The 20,524-nt window shown below is 31.2% G+C and overlaps 2 protein-coding genes across 3 annotated transcripts in view; one reads left to right on the top strand and one right to left on the bottom strand.

Moving 5' to 3' along the window:
- The window catches only part of LOC148621035 (1-phosphatidylinositol 4,5-bisphosphate phosphodiesterase epsilon-1-like), a 236,868-nt gene that overhangs the window by 94,146 nt on the left and 122,198 nt on the right, over window positions 1–20,524 (top strand). Inside the window, exon 3 of one of the 2 annotated variants that reach the window (XM_088575034.1) lies at window positions 9,612–11,010. In XM_088575034.1, coding sequence (XP_088431160.1) covers window positions 9,625–11,010 — 1,386 coding nt within the window. In that variant the 5' untranslated portion in view covers window positions 9,612–9,624. Of the gene's footprint in view, window positions 1–9,334; window positions 11,011–20,524 lie in introns of those variants that run through there. The other variant, XM_088575035.1, reaches the window with a different exon arrangement.
- LOC148621037 (vitelline membrane outer layer protein 1-like) lies at window positions 13,966–20,443 on the bottom strand. Its single transcript, XM_088575043.1, has 3 exons — window positions 20,220–20,443; window positions 15,064–15,270; window positions 13,966–14,224 (listed from the first exon to the last, which is right to left on the bottom strand). The coding sequence occupies exons 1-3, from the start codon at window positions 20,409–20,411 to the stop codon at window positions 13,982–13,984; spliced, it is 642 nt and encodes a 213-aa protein (XP_088431169.1). The 5' UTR covers window positions 20,412–20,443; the 3' UTR covers window positions 13,966–13,981.

The raw sequence follows: 20,524 nt of genomic DNA, 5'->3' as shown, positions 1-20,524 counted from the left end.
ATTCTTTAAATGCTGACAATGTGCAGTGGATTTCCTGCTCCAAGTCCTTCTCGGTCATTTTGTTGAAATATGTTTCAGAAATACTTTATTGTTATTTTATTTTTTTTTTTTTAGTTTTTCGAAAGGTTTACCCACGTTTTTGTTCATATATAACATTTTATTTTGGTTTGTACGTTGTGTATGTTGTGTGTTGATGATTTTTGCTTTTTCCTTATGGTATTTTGCACGAAATTCATTTCGTTTGAATGCAATCGATTTCTGTTCTTCGTTTTGTTTTGTGCTTATGCTTTAGTTTGAGTTTGACGTCTTGTATTTCTTATCTGCAGTTTTTAATTGTAGTTGAATCTCATTATGTTGTCTTTATGTTGTATGCAGATTGTTTCTGTTTCCTGTTTTCATTTTTTTTGCCATGTACCTGAATTTTTATGGCATGAATTTTCTTTTTAAATTTAGATTCTAATGTTACTGAATTGTGTTTATTATATTATATTTCGAAAATGCTTGACAATAAAGGGTTTGTTGACAAAAATGTCATGTGTGTTTCTTTTGACAATTTGTTTTTTTGAATTATGTGTATATACATAAGTGAAATCTTGTATATAAGATATATCTTACTTTTTAAAAAACAAAAACAAAATCCACAAGTACTGACTCCTATTTGGCCTTCGTCATGTTTTTATTTTCTCTTAAATGATTTTAAATTATGACCATGTAAGTTGTACTTCAAAGACAAGAGTGATGAGACGTGACACAATCTTGGAAATAAAGACATAAAATCATAAAAAAGGATAATTATTCACTGAGATGGAAACAATTCTTAATTCTGCAGGAACTTAATTCATCCTTGACGTCTCAAGCAGTGTTAATAATTTATTTAATTTATCGAATTTAACTAATTCAAGGAAGCAAACTAACAAATCATTTAAAGGGAAAAGCCATCCAAACTTAAATAATCAAGCAAAAATCATCACGATGGTTATCGAATTGAAATTTTGTTATACTATTTTTAAAATAGTTCTTATTTTCTTTATGATAGTCCCCCCGCCCCGTGGAGAGGTAAGCGTGATGCATTTCTCTTGCATGGATCTGATATATTATTCTATATAAGTTTGTTTGTCTACGTGGAACAAAAAATGAAGTTTCGAAAAATATGAAGTACTTTTCCTTTATGTGTAATAGATTTTGCAAAAAAAAAAATGTTTTAAATTTAAAAAAAAAAACACTCCAGCCAAATTTCATGCAAACTGTGATACATGGTTGGAAAGCCTACATATTTTTATTTTTGATATTTTTTAGTGCTGCTTAAGTAAACAGAAAATAACATATGAATTTTCATATAACCCTTGGTCGATAAAAGTTCCATAAAATGTACTGCAGAGTTCAAAATTAAGGGAGATAAATCTGAAAATGACATTAAAATATATTAGAAACGATTCGATTTTCAATGTGAGTTGTCTCTCCCTTGAATAGACAGATAGGAACGAATGATAATATATTTCACCATATAGACCTATAACGTAACTTAATCACATAAATAAAAATGTGAAATCTTTTTGGAGTGTATCATATATAACAGAATTTGCATGATTCTTACAGAGACTGCTGCCTAAAAATACCCAAAAAATGAGTGGTATTAAAAAACAGAAACCTTTTGCTGAAAAAAATCTGTTTTTCAAAATTATTATTCTATTTTTCTTTATTTAAATGAACGACGTTTTAGGTTCAACATATTATGGTTTATGTATCAATTAAAGAATGAGCAATAAAACTTATTTACTTTATTTCATTACTAACTAAGCAATAGAGTTTCCTTTGAATCTATTATTCATTAATACTTAGATTGCATTAACTCCCTTTCCTTAGAAATTGCAAAACGTTGACAAAAAGTTCATTTTCCTTACTGATCAAATAAGGGTAACAACAAAATTACCGAACACTAATGCGATACATAAAAAATAAGTAAAGTCCAAAACAAATCTGGCAAAATAGATCTTACTCACCAGGGCAGCTGGTACGGCAATGGTCCTGACTTAGTAAAGGCATTTGAAACGAAATCTAGATTTTGCAGTGCGCTTAACCTCTCTTTTCCGTTGTAGCGTGAATATACCAGTGGTGATTATATAACATTTGCATGTTATTGCGTCATAATCGGTAAATCAGTGGTCGCTTCAGTACAAAAAATATACAAAAGGCAATCATTACTTATTATTTCAGAAGACACTTAGTATTTTTCAACCGAACTACTTTTTTCTGATTTTTGTACTGCTATAGCTCAAAATTTTAGTAGTTTCGTTTTCATTTTCACTCTTAACAAGTATGCAAAAAAATGTTTATTTTAACATATGAGTAGCGACTGTGATAATTGTTTTATCTAAGGCAATAACTTAACTCAAGCCCAAAGAGTTTAAAAGAAAAAGATGAATGATGATGGGTGAGATTGAAAATGAAATGGAAAAAATGACACAAAAACAGTTTAATGTAAAATTAATTTCTATCATACATGCAATCTCCCCCTCAAATATTTCTTCTACTTTTTAAAAATTGTATATACGTATGTACATAAATGGGTCCAACAAGACCAAATATAAATGCAATTACTGGATGACTGGTATTTTGTATCGTTAAATGGCAATGCTATCTATCGGTGTGTAATCGTTTTATTGTAACAATATCTGAATTGAGAGAGAAATACCAAAGTACCACTCTTGTCAATAATTATTTACTGTATGTTCGATTCTAATGCTGCTACTGAGAGGTTACTCCTTGAAATACGTGTACAGCATGTCGAAATTTTCTATATGTGGTATGTAAATTTATATTCAACATTTATAAAATACTATTAAATTAAATGATTAGCTTTCTTCTTTATAAAGGTGCTTGAACCATTTATGTCACGTTAAACTTTAAATATAATTTACTTTTTAATTTAGTAAAAAACCAATTGGAACGAACTTATCTACTTATAAGGAAGCAACCTAAGAGAAAGATGGATAACTCAATTCTTACTGTACGATTTTCATAAAAACACGTTTTACAAAAACATTAATTTGACAATAAGTTTTTATCATCTACATTGAATCTTATTATGATTTCTCTTTTAACTCGAAGTAGGAAGATATTTAAAAATTATTTGTTTTTATTATTTCTTCCAACATTTGTTCTTTTCTACTGATGTTTAGTTGTCACATTATCGAATAAAAGTTTTGATACTTGAAATGACTATTATTGATCGTATGGATCGATTAGGTACTGTGAAAGTTCTTTAATTCGTGGGTTTTAATTTTCGTGGATTATGTAAGAAATACAACTTTGTGGATTCTTGATTTCGTGATTTTGAGATTTTCGGTATACAAATCAATGAAAATCTTTTTTTCGTTGGGAACCAATTTTCGTGGTTTGGCCTACCCACGAAAATTGGTACCCCACGAACAATAGCACTTTCACAGGTTTGATAAAGCATGGAAAATGGTTGTATCATATATTTTATAGAATTGTAATTGTTGTGAGGGCATTAACATATTCCCCTGCGATAGCCCGATATTGTACGGGACTCGAGCAGGGAAGCCTTCCTTGCAGTAGCACGATAGTGGGAATGGTAATATACAAATGTTATTAGGAATTATTGTACTAAGGTATATTGTTTTGTATGATTTTGGCATTTAAAAAAAAACAAAATATGAAACATGCAACTATGGATTTTTTCAATATCTTTACGCTGATTAGTTCAAAATATCTTTTTTGTGGTCAAAATCATTTTGATTCGAATATTCCTTTAAATCGGTAGATGCGTTTCAAAAATGATTCAGATTCTGCATATTTGTAAATATTGCACATCTAAAACAAAATCCTGCTTCGAATACAAGTGATTTATGATACTTTTTAATCAAACATAGAACAAAAACGCTTTATCTATCAAATTATGATAAAGATATAGCAGTTAATGGTCAAAACAAATTAAAACATAGTCGGTTCCTGGCATGTGCATATTGGAGCTTTGTGTAATATAAAAAGTGATTATGATTATTTTTGAATTCTTAATTCGTCTCCATTTTCAATTTTTAATGCATCTATTTGATTTCATCTGTAAACAAGGACCGAAAAATGGTAAAAGATTTTAAAAGAACTATAGTTAATAAATTGTTTATTTTGAGCAATCATGCATAATTGATGTTCGTATATTTTTCAAGTAATATCACCAGTAAGCACATATGTAATTTAACGTATTACAATAAAATTCGGTGTTGATATAAGTTTGAGGGAAGTAGATTAATTTTTAATTATATCTTGTAAATTTTCGAGGATTTTATAGGTGTTCAACTCGGTGGTAGGTTTCGATGCTCCACTTCTTGAGTTGAGACCAGGTACCACATTTACTTTTGTCTTTTTATGTTTCTTTGTTTGTTTGTTTGTTTGTTTGTTTGTTTTTGTTTTTTGTTTTTTGGGTTTTTTTTGTTTTGTTTTTTTTTTTGTTTGTTTGTTTGATTTTCCTGTATTTATGTTAATACTGGCAAACGTTCCACCAGACAGACTCAAGTACAAGTATGTTACTGATCAATGCCATGTCGTCTTGATTTCAATGAATGTTTGTTCTTTAAAATGTTTTTTTTCCTTCATTCATGTTTGGTAAGCTTATAACATTTGTTCATTGCCACTTTTAAAGCTTCAAGACTTTCTTACTAATGATTGAGATTCAATTATTCATAGGATGTTGGTCTTTCATTTTCCGACGAAGTTTATGTAGTTTATCTATTACATTTGACCTTAAAGATGCCTTTGTATGGAAACGCAGGCGGTCACCCGATCGTGCTTAAATTTCCTAATTTGTCAAATAGTGATAAAAAAATGTTTCGAAAGTTGAATGAGCGAGTATTGCGTGTTTTTTTTATAATGAATTGTAGAGAAATATATGTACAAAGAACAGTTGTTACTTTTTAATTCAAGGCGAAGCTTTCTGGTATCTAGTTATTCTTTACCTTCGAGAACTTCCATTTCTATTGTTCTTGAAAGAATGATTTCTAAGAAATAGTAAATAATGTAAATGCGATCAAGAGTGTCGGAAAATGACAGGTTTCATGTAGTGAGCAAAACCTTATAGACCCTGCAAGAATTTAATCTTCATATAATCGAAGATCGGAGGCAAGACAGAATACATTTAGTTATCCAATATTACCGAATGATGATCCTTTTTTATGGTATAATTTATTCTATAATTTGTATTTGTTCTCTTTTAGTTTTTATTTTTTTTTGTTTTGGTTTTTTTTGGGGGGGGTGTTTTGTTTGTTTGTTTTGTTTTGTTTGTTTTGGTTTGTTTTGTTTTGTTTTGTTTTGTTTAGTTTTGTTTTGTTTTTGTTTTTGTTTCATTTGGGGTTTTTTACTTTGATATTTTTTTCTGTTCTGTACATCACAAATCAACAATAGCTTCAAATTAAGTTATCGTCACCAAAGAAAAAAATGAAATTTTAGTCCGGGAGAGAAATATACAGTATTTTTTTCTCAACTCAATAATCGAAATTTATTACAGAGGGAATATTCAATAATTTTCTGCAATTTTATATATTCTGTTTTGTATAACGTTTTAAACAAAATATCAAAAATAAAAATATGAATCACATTTTGTATGATTCTTAGCTGGAGTACTACTTAATTTCTAATTTAGAAACAGTTACCGATTTTGCGACAGTTATCGTTCTTGATGTTGTTGATTTAAATGCGAGTTGAACGTATTGTAAAGAGGAAGGAATATGGAAAAGTAAAAAGTCCGTGTTTGTTCGGCGGGGGGGGGGAGGGTGGCACTTTTAAGTACTCAAAAGTAAAGTTTTTGAAATGTTACTAAATTGATGACGTAATTGTCTACTTTAATTATTTTTGGTTAGTGTCTGTTTTGAACAATTTAAATAACACTCATATACAGATAAGTGTACTGTTCATCAGGGTTTTTTTTAAGATATATCATAAACTAATGCACTTGTGACAGGAAAGGAAATATAGAAGATGCAAAGGTACTAACAGGAAATGGTATTAATATTCATCAAGTATATACTTTAACCATTTTGATTTGATAGAATGAACTTATTAGACAGTTCACAAAGTAGCTGAATAAAGTTTGTAGAAAAATGTAAAACTTTTATTAGAGACAAAATCTGGAACATTATCAGATACAAGCCACTTTTCAAAACATTTCTTACAATGTGGTGCTACTCACATATATAGCTATTTTGTACAGATTTCTTTTCTTTTAATCAATAGTACCAATACAAGAATACCAATTATATATATTGCAAATTTCAATATGCCTAAGATTTCTTGACTTCAAGTTATAAACTTAATTAGGTTTGTGTGAATTATCAATTCTTTCATCAAATATACATGTAAGTGAGGCAAAATACAAAAATGATAATGTTTCAAATTAGCGTCTGCCTCGCTATAAGATTAAATCTTCAATTTCATAGTATGACATAAAATAAGTCAATACATCTAGTTATAGTTCAATTGTTATTCATGTTTTAGATTCAGAAACTAAGCTTGTGTAATTGAACAAAATAATATTTCCATGAGATTTGGCTGAGTTGATCTTTGATTCAAAACAACCCGAATTTTAGTATGCACAGATTGATTATTTTTCAGTAAGGGAACAAAATATACATAGTACCGTTGATCAATGAATAGTTGCTTTAATTTTGATAAGAGCAGAGGACGCTTGCCCTACCGGTGCACCTGGTCCATGCTCCCAGTTTTTAGTGGAGTTCGAGTTGTTCATTAGCTTTTGTTACTTTGTATGTATGATTTTAGTTACTTTATGTTCTTTGTTGTGTATGTCTGTTTTTCCATGTTGGTCTTTGTCCCTGGATTGTATTTTTTTGATTACCACTATAACCTTGGCTCCCTTGGTTCCCTTGATTACTCTTTAATAACAGTCTATGACAAATTAAAATAAAACCTTGTTAGGAAATAATATTACACAGACGTAATTATTTTCTTAATATCGTATCCGTATTAAAACGGACAATTAATTAATATCTGTCACCAAAGGCTATACCGTATCTAGTTTTTAATGGCGACATAAGTTCATTCCTTCTCTGTTCGCATGCGATTCATTTTGACATAGAATAGTAGAATACGGTCAGGTATTGTTTTTTTTTTATTACAAATTAAATTGAAGCCATTGGTGGCTCTTTTTCCAAGTCATATTAAGTAAGTACAGTGATCAATCGTTTATATCTACATTATGGAACTAAAGTGGAAGGAAGAAGTTTAAGCATCGAAGGCACTAACATGGGAAATTATGTGTGCCGTATTTGACTTGCTATTTCGATACTTTTGGTTTTAAGAACTTCTTGTAGCTTCCTTTTCATTTGATTTAAATTAATCTGATAAGAAGTTGCTTCTTGCAACACATGTACAGCATATCGAAATTTGCAATGTTGTATAATTGGTATCTTTGTTTTTCAATAACTACTTTGTCGATGCTACCTGGTAATAGATACAAGCTTCGTTTATAAAGAAAAATAGTATCCTCTTTGATCTCATCGAGACGACGTTGACTTTTCTGATGTGTCGCTTCCATTTCAAAGCGTTAAGAACTACGTTTACTTTTCCCATGAAAATTAAATGTGTATTAAAGGAAATTTCCATTTATCGGTCAATGCTGTAACTGACCGATCATTGACAGTTTAAAAATCATAGTTTAATTACAGTACACTTATAAAACGCCAAGCATAGATGTATTATTACATATTTTTTTTTAAGAATTGCGTAGCAGGTTATTTTAAAATCTGCACCAAGGGCAAGGAAGTTATTGTAAATAGACCAAACAAATATAACAGTCACACCTAATAATTTAATTTTAAAGTACCAAAATGCAACGAGTTTACCATTAAAAATGTTTGATGACGTCACAGTCATTATAAAATTTGTTATAAGAGATAAGCGAAATTTAACATCCAATCAGAAACCGTGTTACTTCTGTAATTGAATTATATTAGGATAATGTATTCTACCAAAATATCAGACATGTATTATAATCCAAAATGAAATACTAAAACACAACGCATCTTTTTATAACAGATTTATTGATGCAATGGAGCAATACTTATGGTAGATTAACGTGATATTTTGATAAATGACTTTTGAACAAAAATACTACTGTTAACGAACATATGTATTCATGAATTGAACATTTATATTTTTATTCAATTTTCCAATTCGACTGTTTTGGTATCAATAATTAACAAAATCTACTACAAAGTTTCCATTCAATAAGAAATAAAACACTATTTTCACATTTTATACCTTATAAGGGTGACGCTACAGCAATAAACTTTCAATGACTGGTGTATGAAATTGAATTTAAAACAAATCAACGAATCAAATATGCGGCTCTCGAGGGAATCGTCCGATATCGATTGTGTTTGTCCGTAAACTAGTACAGATAGTTTACCAACATACTAATGAACAAAGCCGTTCACAGCTGACAATTAACTGTCGTCTTAAGAATTTAAAAGTTTTGAAAAATCTTACTTTAAAATAAAGCTTTGAAAATAATGGATTTTAATTCCTTACTATCCATTATGACCTAGTCTGTTGATTTGGACAATTATCAGAAATAGCTTCGCATAATGTGTTGGTTGTTATCGTTTTTTTAAGGAATGTCTGTTATTTTAGGGGTGTGAGGAAATAATCACGTGGTGAACACTAAGTAATCTGCTTCACATGTTATTTTAAGTGTGCACCACCGGCTTTGAGGTTATTTTAAAAATATAACAGTCATTCATTCTAATTTATTCTAGTATCAAAATTTAACGAGCAAATCAGCAAAAAACATTATGATGGACAAAATATTTTATCCAATAAGAAAGCATGTTTCATTTGAAATTAAATCATTAGAGAATAAAAAGTGAAAATAATTACAGATGTAAAGGAGAAACTTTTTAATTGTTAGATGAAATGTCATTGTATAAAATCAAGTAAAAATGTGGGAATTAATTTGGAATGGCTAGGAAATTGGTGTTTGTTATGCGAAAATAGAATACTGAGAAATTAAATGTTCAAGTTAGTACTTCAATTACAATGTCAATCCCAGTTTTAATACGTTTTGGTCGTTCATTCACATTCAGTTTCTATTTCTGCATTCATTCCTTTCAATTTCTAATGAATCATTTTACTTATGAATGTCTTTGATCTTACTTTAGTAAGTTTTTGCAGGAATCATGCAAAATGGGAAAAAGCAGAAACATGCATGTCAAAAACCCACTGACCTGACATTATAATATCACTCAAGGATGCTTTTTTCATTTGAAAAGGCCATTATTAGATCTCTGCATCACAGGATTTACACAGAATTTGTTCAATAAAATGTTTTTGTTTTTTTTTTGTTTTTTGTTTTTTTGGACAGAGTTATCTGCCTTTAGAATGTTCAATTTCATTGCATTTCAATGAAATAATAGCTCAATTTACCAAAAGTGATATGGATAGAAAAACGAAGAAGGATAAAAGTCACTGCTCATTTGAACCGTGAAGAATTTCATAAAATAGTTAACACATAAAAGACCAAACGGTTTCTTATATACATTTTTCGTTACAATTTATTCCTTTCATTTTAATTTTTTTTTCAGTTCAGGCTGAAAGATGGATAGCTGGGCACGTGAGAAAACTATGAAGAGTCCCATTCCTGACCTTCTTGTTGTCCCCGAAATTGAAGAAAGCCAGCATCGAACAGATCCATTAAGTCCCGATATGCTTTCGCTTCCGAGTAATATATGGCTAACACCGAGAAGTTCTGGATCTTCTGCAGCACAGCGTGCTAGCAGTATTACGTCATCAATATTCGATTTATCTGCAGAAGCAGAACAACTTGAAAAATCTCTTAAAGAAAATAATAGTTTCAAAACACAAAAAATTCTTGAATTACATCATCACAAGTTTCCACTTCATTTCCAAGTCGATCGTTTTCATCATGACAAATCAATGTCGGAACCTGCTAGAAGCAGACGACCAAGTAGCAGAATCAGCCAAGAGAGCGATTTTACTTTCAGAAAAAGCCCAACGTTTTTAGATATATTTGATCACGAAAGAAGGGAGAGCGTGACCCCAGAGGCAGACATTCCATCTATTTTCAAAACAACACTTCACGTGGCTATAAGATCTAATTCCATTGAAGTCATTAAACTTCTGTTGAAGTACGGTATTGATCCAAACTTTCCGTCAACAAACTTGATACACGTTGTTCCAAGGAACACTGTAATTGACTGGAAGAAAAGCAATCGTCGGCCTTCTTATATTTCCCACAGTTTTGGTGTGGATTACCACGATGATCACCATTTCTTCCAAAGATATTGCCGTCTGCCAACACCAAATATTACAATATCATCTGATGACAGTCCGCCACTGCACCATCATGAACCTCATATCGCGGGAAATAATAGCTCATTAGATCTGTCAACATTTTACAATCAAGAAGAACTCAATAATTTGCCGCCTTTGTTTACCGCTATTGTTTTTGGTAGAATTCAAATAGTTCGTCTGTTGCTTCAACACAAGGCAGATCCATGCATTCAAGACACTCTAGGGAATTCCCCTCTCCACCTATGTGTTACAAAACAGTTCTTTAATTTCAATATTTCTAGGGAATTATTAAAATACGGTGCAAATTTTCATTTGCAAAATAATGAAGGCATTTCACCGCTTGATTATTGTTCTGAACTTCGACAAGAACAGATCACCGTCATAGACTCAATCTACAATGGAAAATCCGTTTATATTCTTGGAGATTCAATTTCTTGTAGGGAAGACATTTGCATCCACGGCGGCGTGCAAAGACTATTAAAAAGGCTGAATAATTCAGATCACAAGTCGATAGGCAAAGACAAGAAAACAAGGTCTTATGGTGGAACAGCTAGTGATATTTTCAACGAGATGCGGGAGAGGCTTTCGTCTGGGGGCTCCAGTAATAGGAGCAGTAAAAGCAAGCACCAATCGACCATCATTGAGGATCCTGACAGTGATATATCTCTAGTAAGTCTTGGTGTTGTATCGAATGCATTTGGCATGTCATTTTACAAAACTTTCTTCCCCAAAGGAATTCACTATTGTGTTGTATTCATTCTGCTGTCTCTCGTGTATTGAATTGTTTATTTTAGTATCTTATGTGCCCTGGAAATGAATCACTACACCTTTTGGGGGGGGGAATCTACCCTACACGTGTATGCAATTATGAATCTTTTTTACTATCTGTTGAAGTATAATCGTTTCACTCTTTTTTAATCCATACACAAAGCATTTTATTTTCGTAACCATTGCTGCGTTGCCGGTGTTGTTTTACAGAAATGGGAAAATAAGATTTGACATTTACAATTTCATCCTATTTGACAGAGAGTTAAAGCAAGAGTACATTATCGTGTGATTTAACTCATGAAGTAAAACATTTACACCGATTCTGAAAGGTTCTGCTATTTTTTACTTCAACAATTCTTCAAGCACAACAAATTTCATCAAGTTAGCTACTCGGTTATTTTGTGTGATTGTGTAGCAGTGTAGCATGTGGAATTTCTAAATTCATAATAATAAAGCAATGATCTGTTGTGAAATATTACGTATGAGGCATCAAACTTTGTTCATTTTACACTATAATTTGTGATCATTTCAACGAAGTTGTCCTTCATACGTTCGGCATTCTAAATGTAGATATTCCTCTAGAACATATAAAAGAACTTACTTTGAATGTACAAAAATAGTATCTAAATCTATAGGTTAATGATGGGCCGTTTATGAGAAAATCATAAAGAAGGCTCTTTTAAGTCATGTCAGATTTTTTAATTGCGGAACTTTTTTGTGCTTCGCTGTCAGAATGCGGATTAGTCTGGTACTAATCTGTTGAAATAAAACCATGTATCGTGATACAGGTCTTATAATATAACATAAAATGTCAGTAATGCTTTATATAGATTCAATGCGTCTACAAATTCTCTTTGATAATATATTTATTGTTAACCAATAAAACATGTTACAAAGCTAGTCGTGACTTTAAACTTAGTCTTATTTTTCTATTTGTTTCTAATTGTGTGTCTGTTTTTTGCAGTCAAATTGTCAAACTAAACAACACCATGACAAAAAATATTCTGTATCGTAAACTAGAATTGAACATGCATATCACTATGTGCTTACCTTTGTGTTAAATTAAATAATCACTCTTATAGTACTCTGCAAGTATTACATGTACACGAATATGAATGTGTAAATAGACTCATTTGCTTCTCATATCTGAACTTAAGGAGGCAGACCTAGGTTAAGTGACACAACTCTTACAAACCAATGGAACGTTTGTATGCAGCATTTTACATCAATCTCATGTAAGCATCAAAGTAACTTGGATTGATTTCATTCTGTTTCAAATGAAAGCTTGATAGGCTTTGGTGAAATTGAATATGATACAAACATATCACCGATTTTAAGAATAATGTTCCTTACCCTAGGTCCACCTCCTTGTACAAAAAAAAAGAAATTACTTAAATTATGCACAATGCACATCTAGGCTTTGTTCAAAATTGCATAATTTTTATGTATTTTTGGGGTTTCTTTTGTTTTTTCTTTTGTTTGTTGTTGTTGTATTTTTTTCCTTATCTTGCTCGTATTTATTATTAAGTTTTGATGTGGCGTTCATAAATGACTTTTTGTTACAGCAGCAGTAAACTATTTAAGTTATAAAAGCAAGCGCTGTAAAAAGACAACCTAACTAATGTATTTTTTATTGTATCCTTTGGTATATTTTATTATTTTAATTACACCTTGGTCCATGCTCCCTTTTTGATAATTTACTTGTGTTTCTATGTAAGTGTTATTTTGATTATTTCATTATTGCGTGAGTCTATTTTCCTTTTTTACTTCTTGTCTCTGGATTTCGTTCTTTTCGGTTGCTGTTCGAATTCTTGTTCCCTTGCTTTTCTTTAGACAGGACAACTGTGTTTATCATCCTAAATACTTCTATCGGGTTAGAATATATTAATTCTATTTGGAATCCATAATTTCTCCTGCAGTCATTTAATAACGGTCAACACATCGGTGAAGTCTTGTCTTAATTTGTTTAGGCTCTGCCCTGGTTGGTATCAGAGAATGACATTGAATTGGTAAATAATTAAACCTATTGACAAGGACGTTCCCTGGTGTTTTATTCCGTGAGATGTGACTGATTAAGTGAAGGACGGGTTAAATATGGATCAAATAAAAAGTCCAATAATAAATAGAACGGAAATTGAAAAATTTCTCATAATTAATCTGTTTTGCTGGCACATTGTCTGGAGAAGACACTGATGAGTTCCATTTACACTTCTATGGTACAGTAAAAAATGTTTTGGACAGAGTTTAATTTCTTTAACATAAAATACGCTTCAAAGACAGGGTTTAAATAACAGCAAAACCTGTTAGAAATGCCAACTAAGAAATTCCTGAACCATAAAATGTTTCGAAAGTATTTTATTTGATTTGTTTTGTTTGTTTGTCTATTATTGGTTGTTTTGGGTTAGTGTGGTGTGTAAGTCTGTTTTTGTTGGTATTTTTAATTTCTTGTTTCGATTTTGTTTGTTGTTTAGTTTAGTTTTTTTTTTTTATTTTTTATTTTTTTTTTTTTTTTTTTTATTTTTTTTTTTTTTTTTTGTTTGTTTCTGTATTTATTTATTTGGCTTCTGTTCATAAAGGGTTAAAATGTAAATATGTTTAAGCTGGACTGTAGAATGTTAAAATTCTACGATATAAAGACATGGCTTTGTACTATCAATGCTAAAATGTCTGATTATAGCCTCAATTGTAAAGTTTGAATTATTAAAAGTTAGGGTGCAAAACTCCATGATATCGAAACCAATAAGAAATTCTTTCAAATGATGCGTATTCATTGTCACGTGGTATTTCAGATACGTGTGTTACATTGGAATACGTGAACTGATTCAGTAGAATATAAAACTTCCTTATAAACATGAACACTTTCTAAATAGATTTATTCAGTACAACAAAAGAATTTGACGTCATTCAGCGCGGTGTCATCACCTCCTCCTTGTGCGTTTTCAATTTTACTTTGTATTCCGCATATTGCAGAATTCAGAGGGCAACTCTCACTCCAACCGGCAAAGGTTCCGAACTTACCATGTCCAGGAGCGTGAGTTAAATCGTAATCAACCTCCTTGTTGAAGTTGCGACATTTGAACTTAATCCAATTTGCGGCAGTGTCGTCTAGACCATGCTGCAAAAGAGTCATCTCAAAATTGTTATTAATAAATAATGTGGAAGGACCATTTTTGAATTCCTTTTATTTAAACGAAGAAAACGTTGTTTTAATTGTCAACCGTTTGTTTATTGCCCCTTTATAGAACATTGTAAATTATTTGTCAAAATAAAATTATAAATATGGCTTATTTGATATATCATTCAAATGAAAATAAATGGTCTTTTTAATTATTTTTTTCGTCCTCAACGCAAAAACATTTTTCCATTCAATATCATTTTTTTTCTCATAAAATCTGATTTAGCCCTATTGAATGACTGACTAAAATGAACTTGCTATTGTTCTTAGTATATTTACACTATTACGAAATCATTGGCGCCAGAAAAACCTTGGCATATATAGAAACAACTAAAATGAAATTGTTTTTCGTTGAAATAATGGGAATATTAATTGATTTAACTATGTCTACAATTCTTCATAATGGAATTATCAATATTTTTAGGTCAAATATTTATGTCAAATGCACAGAAACTCAAGGCTTAAGTTAGTCTCTGACACGTGTCTTTACTTTTTTCTGGCAAACGAAGTTACGATTAGAAAATGTTTTTTTTTTTTAAAAGCGCTACTGTCGATCCACCTACCCTTGCATCAATCGGACACATCTATGTGTGCACTCAAGAATCAACATCCATAGATATAATTTGTACCAATTTTGTCCATTCTTAGTATTAGTAAATCTAGAAATAACTTTTTCTTATGTAATAATTAAGTATTTTTGCACATCGAGAAATTTAACGCTTTGCGTTGCCTTCGTCTTTTTAAATATTATTTTTCGTTGGTAACCAACTTAGACGTACTTGATAGGGTTCGACCTGCAGTGAGAATGCTGTAAGAAACTTTTGACTTTCGCCATTTTTCTCGCATGTTTCCTCTCCTACCCAGCTTCCCCACTGCCCTTCACCTGATTCCACGAATCCTCCATAGTTTCCAGTATACAGAGATTCACAACGTAACAAGATGCCATTTAGTGCCGTATCATCAAGTCCCTGTTGGTAGCTTTCAATCTAAAACCGTATTATGAAACCAGTAATTCTGGACCGATGTCGGATGGATTTTTTTCGTCATTGAATAACATTAGAAAACTCTCTATTTTATCATTTAAATATAAAACCGGTAGTTTCTAAACCGGTATCAGATTTAAGAAGACAAAATAAGCATCATTAATGTTCATTGAACAATATCAGAATATTTTCATTTTCATCATTACCAAAGAAAACTATTTTGAATGAACTATTCGGCAATGTTTTTTATTTATTTAATTTTATTCTGAGGACTTGTCAATGACCGACTTACTGTGTTAAAGAAAGGGAAATCAAGGGAACCAGGATTCGAGTGGCATTCAAAAAGAATATTATCCAAGTGAAACGACTGGATAAAGAAAATAGACACACCCAACTAAGAACATAAAACAAACAAAATAACAACTACAAGGAAATTAGAATAAACGGGCAACCCGTTTGGACAGGTTATCAGTTCATTCATGGTTCGGTATAGACAGATTTCACTGTATAAGTTGTGTTCTTTAGAGATCGTGACATATTGAGGCCTACATAGCGTTTCGGGTATAATTTATCCTCCGTACAAATGAAATACAAAAGATACTGAAGGCTAGAAACCACTAATTCCACTTCCCATAGGCTTCTATGCTAATTTCCCAATATTGAATGGCTTCTCTGGACTTTACCTTAACTTTAACCTGCAGATGACTATATATCAGCATGATTCTACATATGTCATCTCATAGACTTGCAGTGCAGTACTGGTCACCGGAAGTGAAGGGTCTATAAATCGTATGGAAAATCCCAGTGTTTTCACAAGATAGGGGTATATTTAGAAATCATTATGGAGATTAGGTTTTACATCACAAGAAGCAAAATGCACCTATAAAATGTACAAAAAATGTTTTTCCTTTCAGAAACTGTTTAATTTTTTTTTAAATTAGATGAGCACTTTTTTCGCAGCACTATGAGGAACAGGGGTAATTTCTGCGTAGGACTATTTTTGCGTACGTTCCAAATGCTCATTGGTTGAATTGGTGGTCTGTAACCTAAAGGGTCACTTTCTGTCTTAAAAAAATAAATAACTATACAAGTATCTTCCTATACACATACTGAATGCATTTGCAAAGTTTCAGTGAAATGTGACAAGCAATTTTTTTAAATATTTGATTTTGAAATATAGGGTAACCAAGTTGCGCGAGCAAAAAAAGTGACAATATTCTACCATACTTAAATGCATTAAATATTTGCAAAGAACTTTTTCTGACTTTTCAAATAAAAAAAAATCAATCACGACTTGTTTTTTAACAATATTAATAAAGAGATAGCCTTTAAAAGTAATCATTTTCTGAAAAAAATTGGTCTATTTTTTAAAAATTTATGTCTGACATACCTCCCCTTTTTCTTGATCACATGTCAAAAATCCTTTAATTTTTCACAAAAGGCTTTATATTTGTAAATACAGTGTTTTCGCATTAAAACATGACCAGTAAAGGGCACCCAAAGCATAAAGAGTACTCAAAAATAGATTTGTCCACGTTGAAATTGGGAAATGCTTATATGTCCTTAACGGCAGTAATGAAAGTGAGTTTTGCCTCATTTCTGACCAAATTTTTTGCTCAAATTTACATAAAACTTGCTTTCAAGTGCTGATTACCAGCATATTTAGTTACATATAGCCCTCAAAGTTTAATATTTGATATTTTTACTAAATTTTCTACATTTTTCACAAGACAGGACATAAAAATCAGCCAAAAAGACCAATTTTTCATAATTTGGACCTATAACTTTAAAAAATGCATATTTTGAAGGATTTTTTGTAGTGTATTCCTCTCATGGCAAAGTTTACAAGATCTTCAAGTAGTTTAAAGCTATTCCAAGAAACTTCTCATTTTGCCATGGCTTCAGTTTAAGGCTAGAAACAACTAATTCCACTTCCCATAGGCTTCTGTGCTAATTTCAGAATATTCAATGGCGGCTTCTCTGGACTTTACCTTAACTTTAACCTGCTGATGACTATATATTAACATGATTCTACATATGTTATTGATTTTTTGGACAGTTTGTCTCATCGTTTCATTTTTATTTAGAAAGATGTTTTGTTACAATACTGTTTTAAAAAGTAGTCCCTCGAGCAGATTTCGGGCTGATATTTAGGCACCCAAACTGTTGGTGTTAACAGTATAATTTTAAATATGGTTTAAAAGGATAATCATTAAGTATTAAATGCTCGGATACACATTGACCGCTTGCGCTTTACCGCTCAATTTTGGATTTAATTGCATAATTGTTAAGGTTTGCGTTTGATTTGTTTTTGTTTTTGTTTTTTTTTTCTATCAGTTAAAGCTCTATATATCTCATTCTTTCAATCAAATATTGACTAATTAGATCGCTTGATAAAGACCTTATAGATATGAACTACTAGAATAGATGCAAAAGAGTCAAATCGAAAGATTAAAAGCGTGTTTAGTTATTACAACAACAAAACCAATGGTATTCCTTAGATCCGTAGAAGTTAATCTCAATGATGGTATCCTAATTAACTGTCCAAATATCGAATCCCTTTTCTAATTGATATAGTCAGTATCTATCACTGGATACGAATTTATGTATGGAATGGCTTGTATAACATAAAAATGCGTTTCTCTATTCTTCCCGAAATGCAACATGTGCACCTTAAACCAATCACTATTTATTATAGTGAAAATCTAGGATGTTGAAGATAGACTGTCAGAATTAATCATCAACAAACAAGTTGTCAGTGCATTGCAATTTTTTTAATTTTTTTTTCATTGTCGATGTATAAAGTCAAAACTTATCTACTGTCATATGGTATGTAGTTGTTTATACTAAGTTTTTAAGATTTTTCACCACTTGTCCCAAGTATTTTTTATATATCACTATCCGCCAAAATATTTTTACGTGTATCACCTGCCTCAATTTTTTTTTATGTGTAGCACATCATTTTAAGTTTTTCAGATGTCACCAGTTCCTCGTAGTTTTTAGATGCATCACCACCTGCATTAAAGATTTTTAGGTGTATCGCCACTTTCTCAAATTCTTTCAGGTGTTTCAATATACCAGGTACATCACCATCTGTCTCAAAATTGTTTATGATTTTTATCGTCTGTCTGATTCAACCTTGATATGAACTAGATAATTGTACAATATAAGGGGTTCGTTCATAGGTTAGGTGCGTGAAGGGTCACTCACTTGCGTGCACGAATCTTCATTTAGTTTTTTTATATAAAGAATATAACTTACGACATAAGGTCTTTCCCTAAATGGAAACAAATACATATTTTTGTTATCAAACCTTACGTGAGTTATATCCGATAAAATATCATACTTAAGTTTTGAAGATTTATTTTTTGAGAACCAGAAGTTGTAAAGATATGGGACATTCATCAATGATCTTTCATTTGCAAGGTCAAATCCACAGAGTGTTAGAATGCTTTCTCACTGCAAACTTCAGGCCTTGATATCAACATAATGGTAAGAGATAAGTTCATACATGCTGTGTATGAAATAACCCTCTTGATAAGTTTTACATTTTTAACCCCAGTTTATATCAGTCGGACTGTCTATTCAAAAGTTATGACAATTTAAAAGTTTCACATGATCAGGTTGTGACCTTGAAATGATTGTATGACCTTGACCTTGTCAGTTTTTCATAGTCAAGTGAACTTAAGGTGTATGGTGGTAGACCCTTGTCGCTGTGACTTCCGGTTCTAGAGTTTGCTATTGCATCATATCATAATTGTTAATTGCGCCCAAAATAAGCACTACAATTAACCGAAATTTTTGTCAACGTGCAGTATATGTTATGCAAATGAACATACAGTTTTCAGATTTGAGATATCTTGTTGTATTTTTGATTTATTGAAATTTTAGTATTTAAATGCGGTGGTACATATTTCAAAATCTACAACAGATACACAAATGATCATTACACAGAGTTAAAGATCTGACCAAGTATATAGTTTTACACAATACCACAAACCAATATAAAAAATCAACGAAACTGCAACTACTTGAAATTTTTATATTTAACAATAATTTTGTATATTACATCAATACTTATTTATAGATTTGATATTGCATCATTTTTCTTCAAAGGAGTCATGTGATATATCACTTTGAAGGTCTAAATGAGCACATTTCAAAAATCAAAGTTTCAATATTTCATGTTTGAAGGGTATGGTCAATAAATGTAAATATTGAAAATTCCTTGAAGATAAGGTAGTCGCATATCAAATATGCGTACATTCGAAATAACGATGTTTCGTACCTCAAAAATGGGTTTGGTGGGGTCAATGAGTGCAAATAATAAAATGATTTACTTGGTTAGGTTGTCGCATATCAAACAAAAGGTCGTAACCTGCACACCACAAATATAAATTCAGTTTTAACGAAAGAAAATCTGATTGGGGTAAATAACTGCGAAATACTTAAGTTCATTGAAAGGACGGTTGTTGCATATCAAATAAAAGGTATCAAGTGTACATTACAAAACCTATGAAAACCTGACACTTGCATTTGGAAAGGTCCCCAAGTACAAAAAAGAAGTTGTTGTAGAATGTTAGCTTATAACGTGTCAAACAAAAGGTCTGAACGTGTACATTACAAGAAGAAAATTTGCAATGGGAAAGACCTTTTAATTGTTTCACAAACAACTGACATACTTATTAATCTTTATGTATTGATTTTACAGAATGTAGGTATACCTTGTAGATATACATGACGTCAGATATAAATACATATATATCTAATCACAAAGAAGCTTCAGATAGAAATGGCAACGCATCACGATTTTGTTTAAATTTTAGAGACCGGACTATGTCCTTTAAGCCAGGCTTGATTTATCTAAGAAAAAGGACGACGTTTTAAATGAAACCAGATCTGTCGTATCTGCATGCCGTTAATACCCAGACATTATCAGTTAATTTACTAACCTTCATATTAAACCCAACAGCAAATGACCCTGTTCCACAGTAATGTGGAGGATGCCAATAACCCCAACGTCCACCATTTCCAGTTGTCAATATTTTTGTAACATTCCTTGGAGCATCATGGGTCAGTAAAAAGTTGCTGACCCTTAATGGCAGTAATAAAATGACACAGCTAGACAATATGAAATCGAACATGTCTAAGATAAGATATAGTGTAATGGGTTATTTTTAGGTCAAAGGGTATCGTCCTTGCGTTGTGTGTGTCTAATTCGTTGTTTTTATATGTAATAGTTTGTATACTTTTCTTA

The sequence above is a fragment of the Perna viridis genome, chromosome 3, assembly GCF_037379345.1.
Source record: "Perna viridis isolate PV_CMFRI_1.1 ecotype Kerala chromosome 3, ASM3737934v1, whole genome shotgun sequence".
In the NCBI taxonomy this organism is placed as follows: domain Eukaryota; kingdom Metazoa; phylum Mollusca; class Bivalvia; order Mytilida; family Mytilidae; genus Perna; species Perna viridis.
The sequence above is the reverse complement of the archived record's forward strand: the minus strand, read 5'-3'. Positions and strand labels throughout refer to the sequence as shown.

Excerpts from the sequence above, each read along its gene's own strand:
- LOC148621037 (XM_088575043.1), bottom strand. The coding sequence starts at position 20,411 with ATGTTCGATTTCATATTGTCTAGCTGTGTCATTTTATTACTGCCATTA. Across the intron at positions 15,271-20,219 it reads CTGTTGGGTTTAATATGAAG|ATTGAAAGCTACCAACAGGG; the intron begins GTTAGTAAATTA and ends ATACGGTTTTAG. Across the intron at positions 14,225-15,063 it reads TGCAGGTCGAACCCTATCAA|CATGGTCTAGACGACACTGC; the intron begins GTACGTCTAAGT and ends ACTCTTTTGCAG.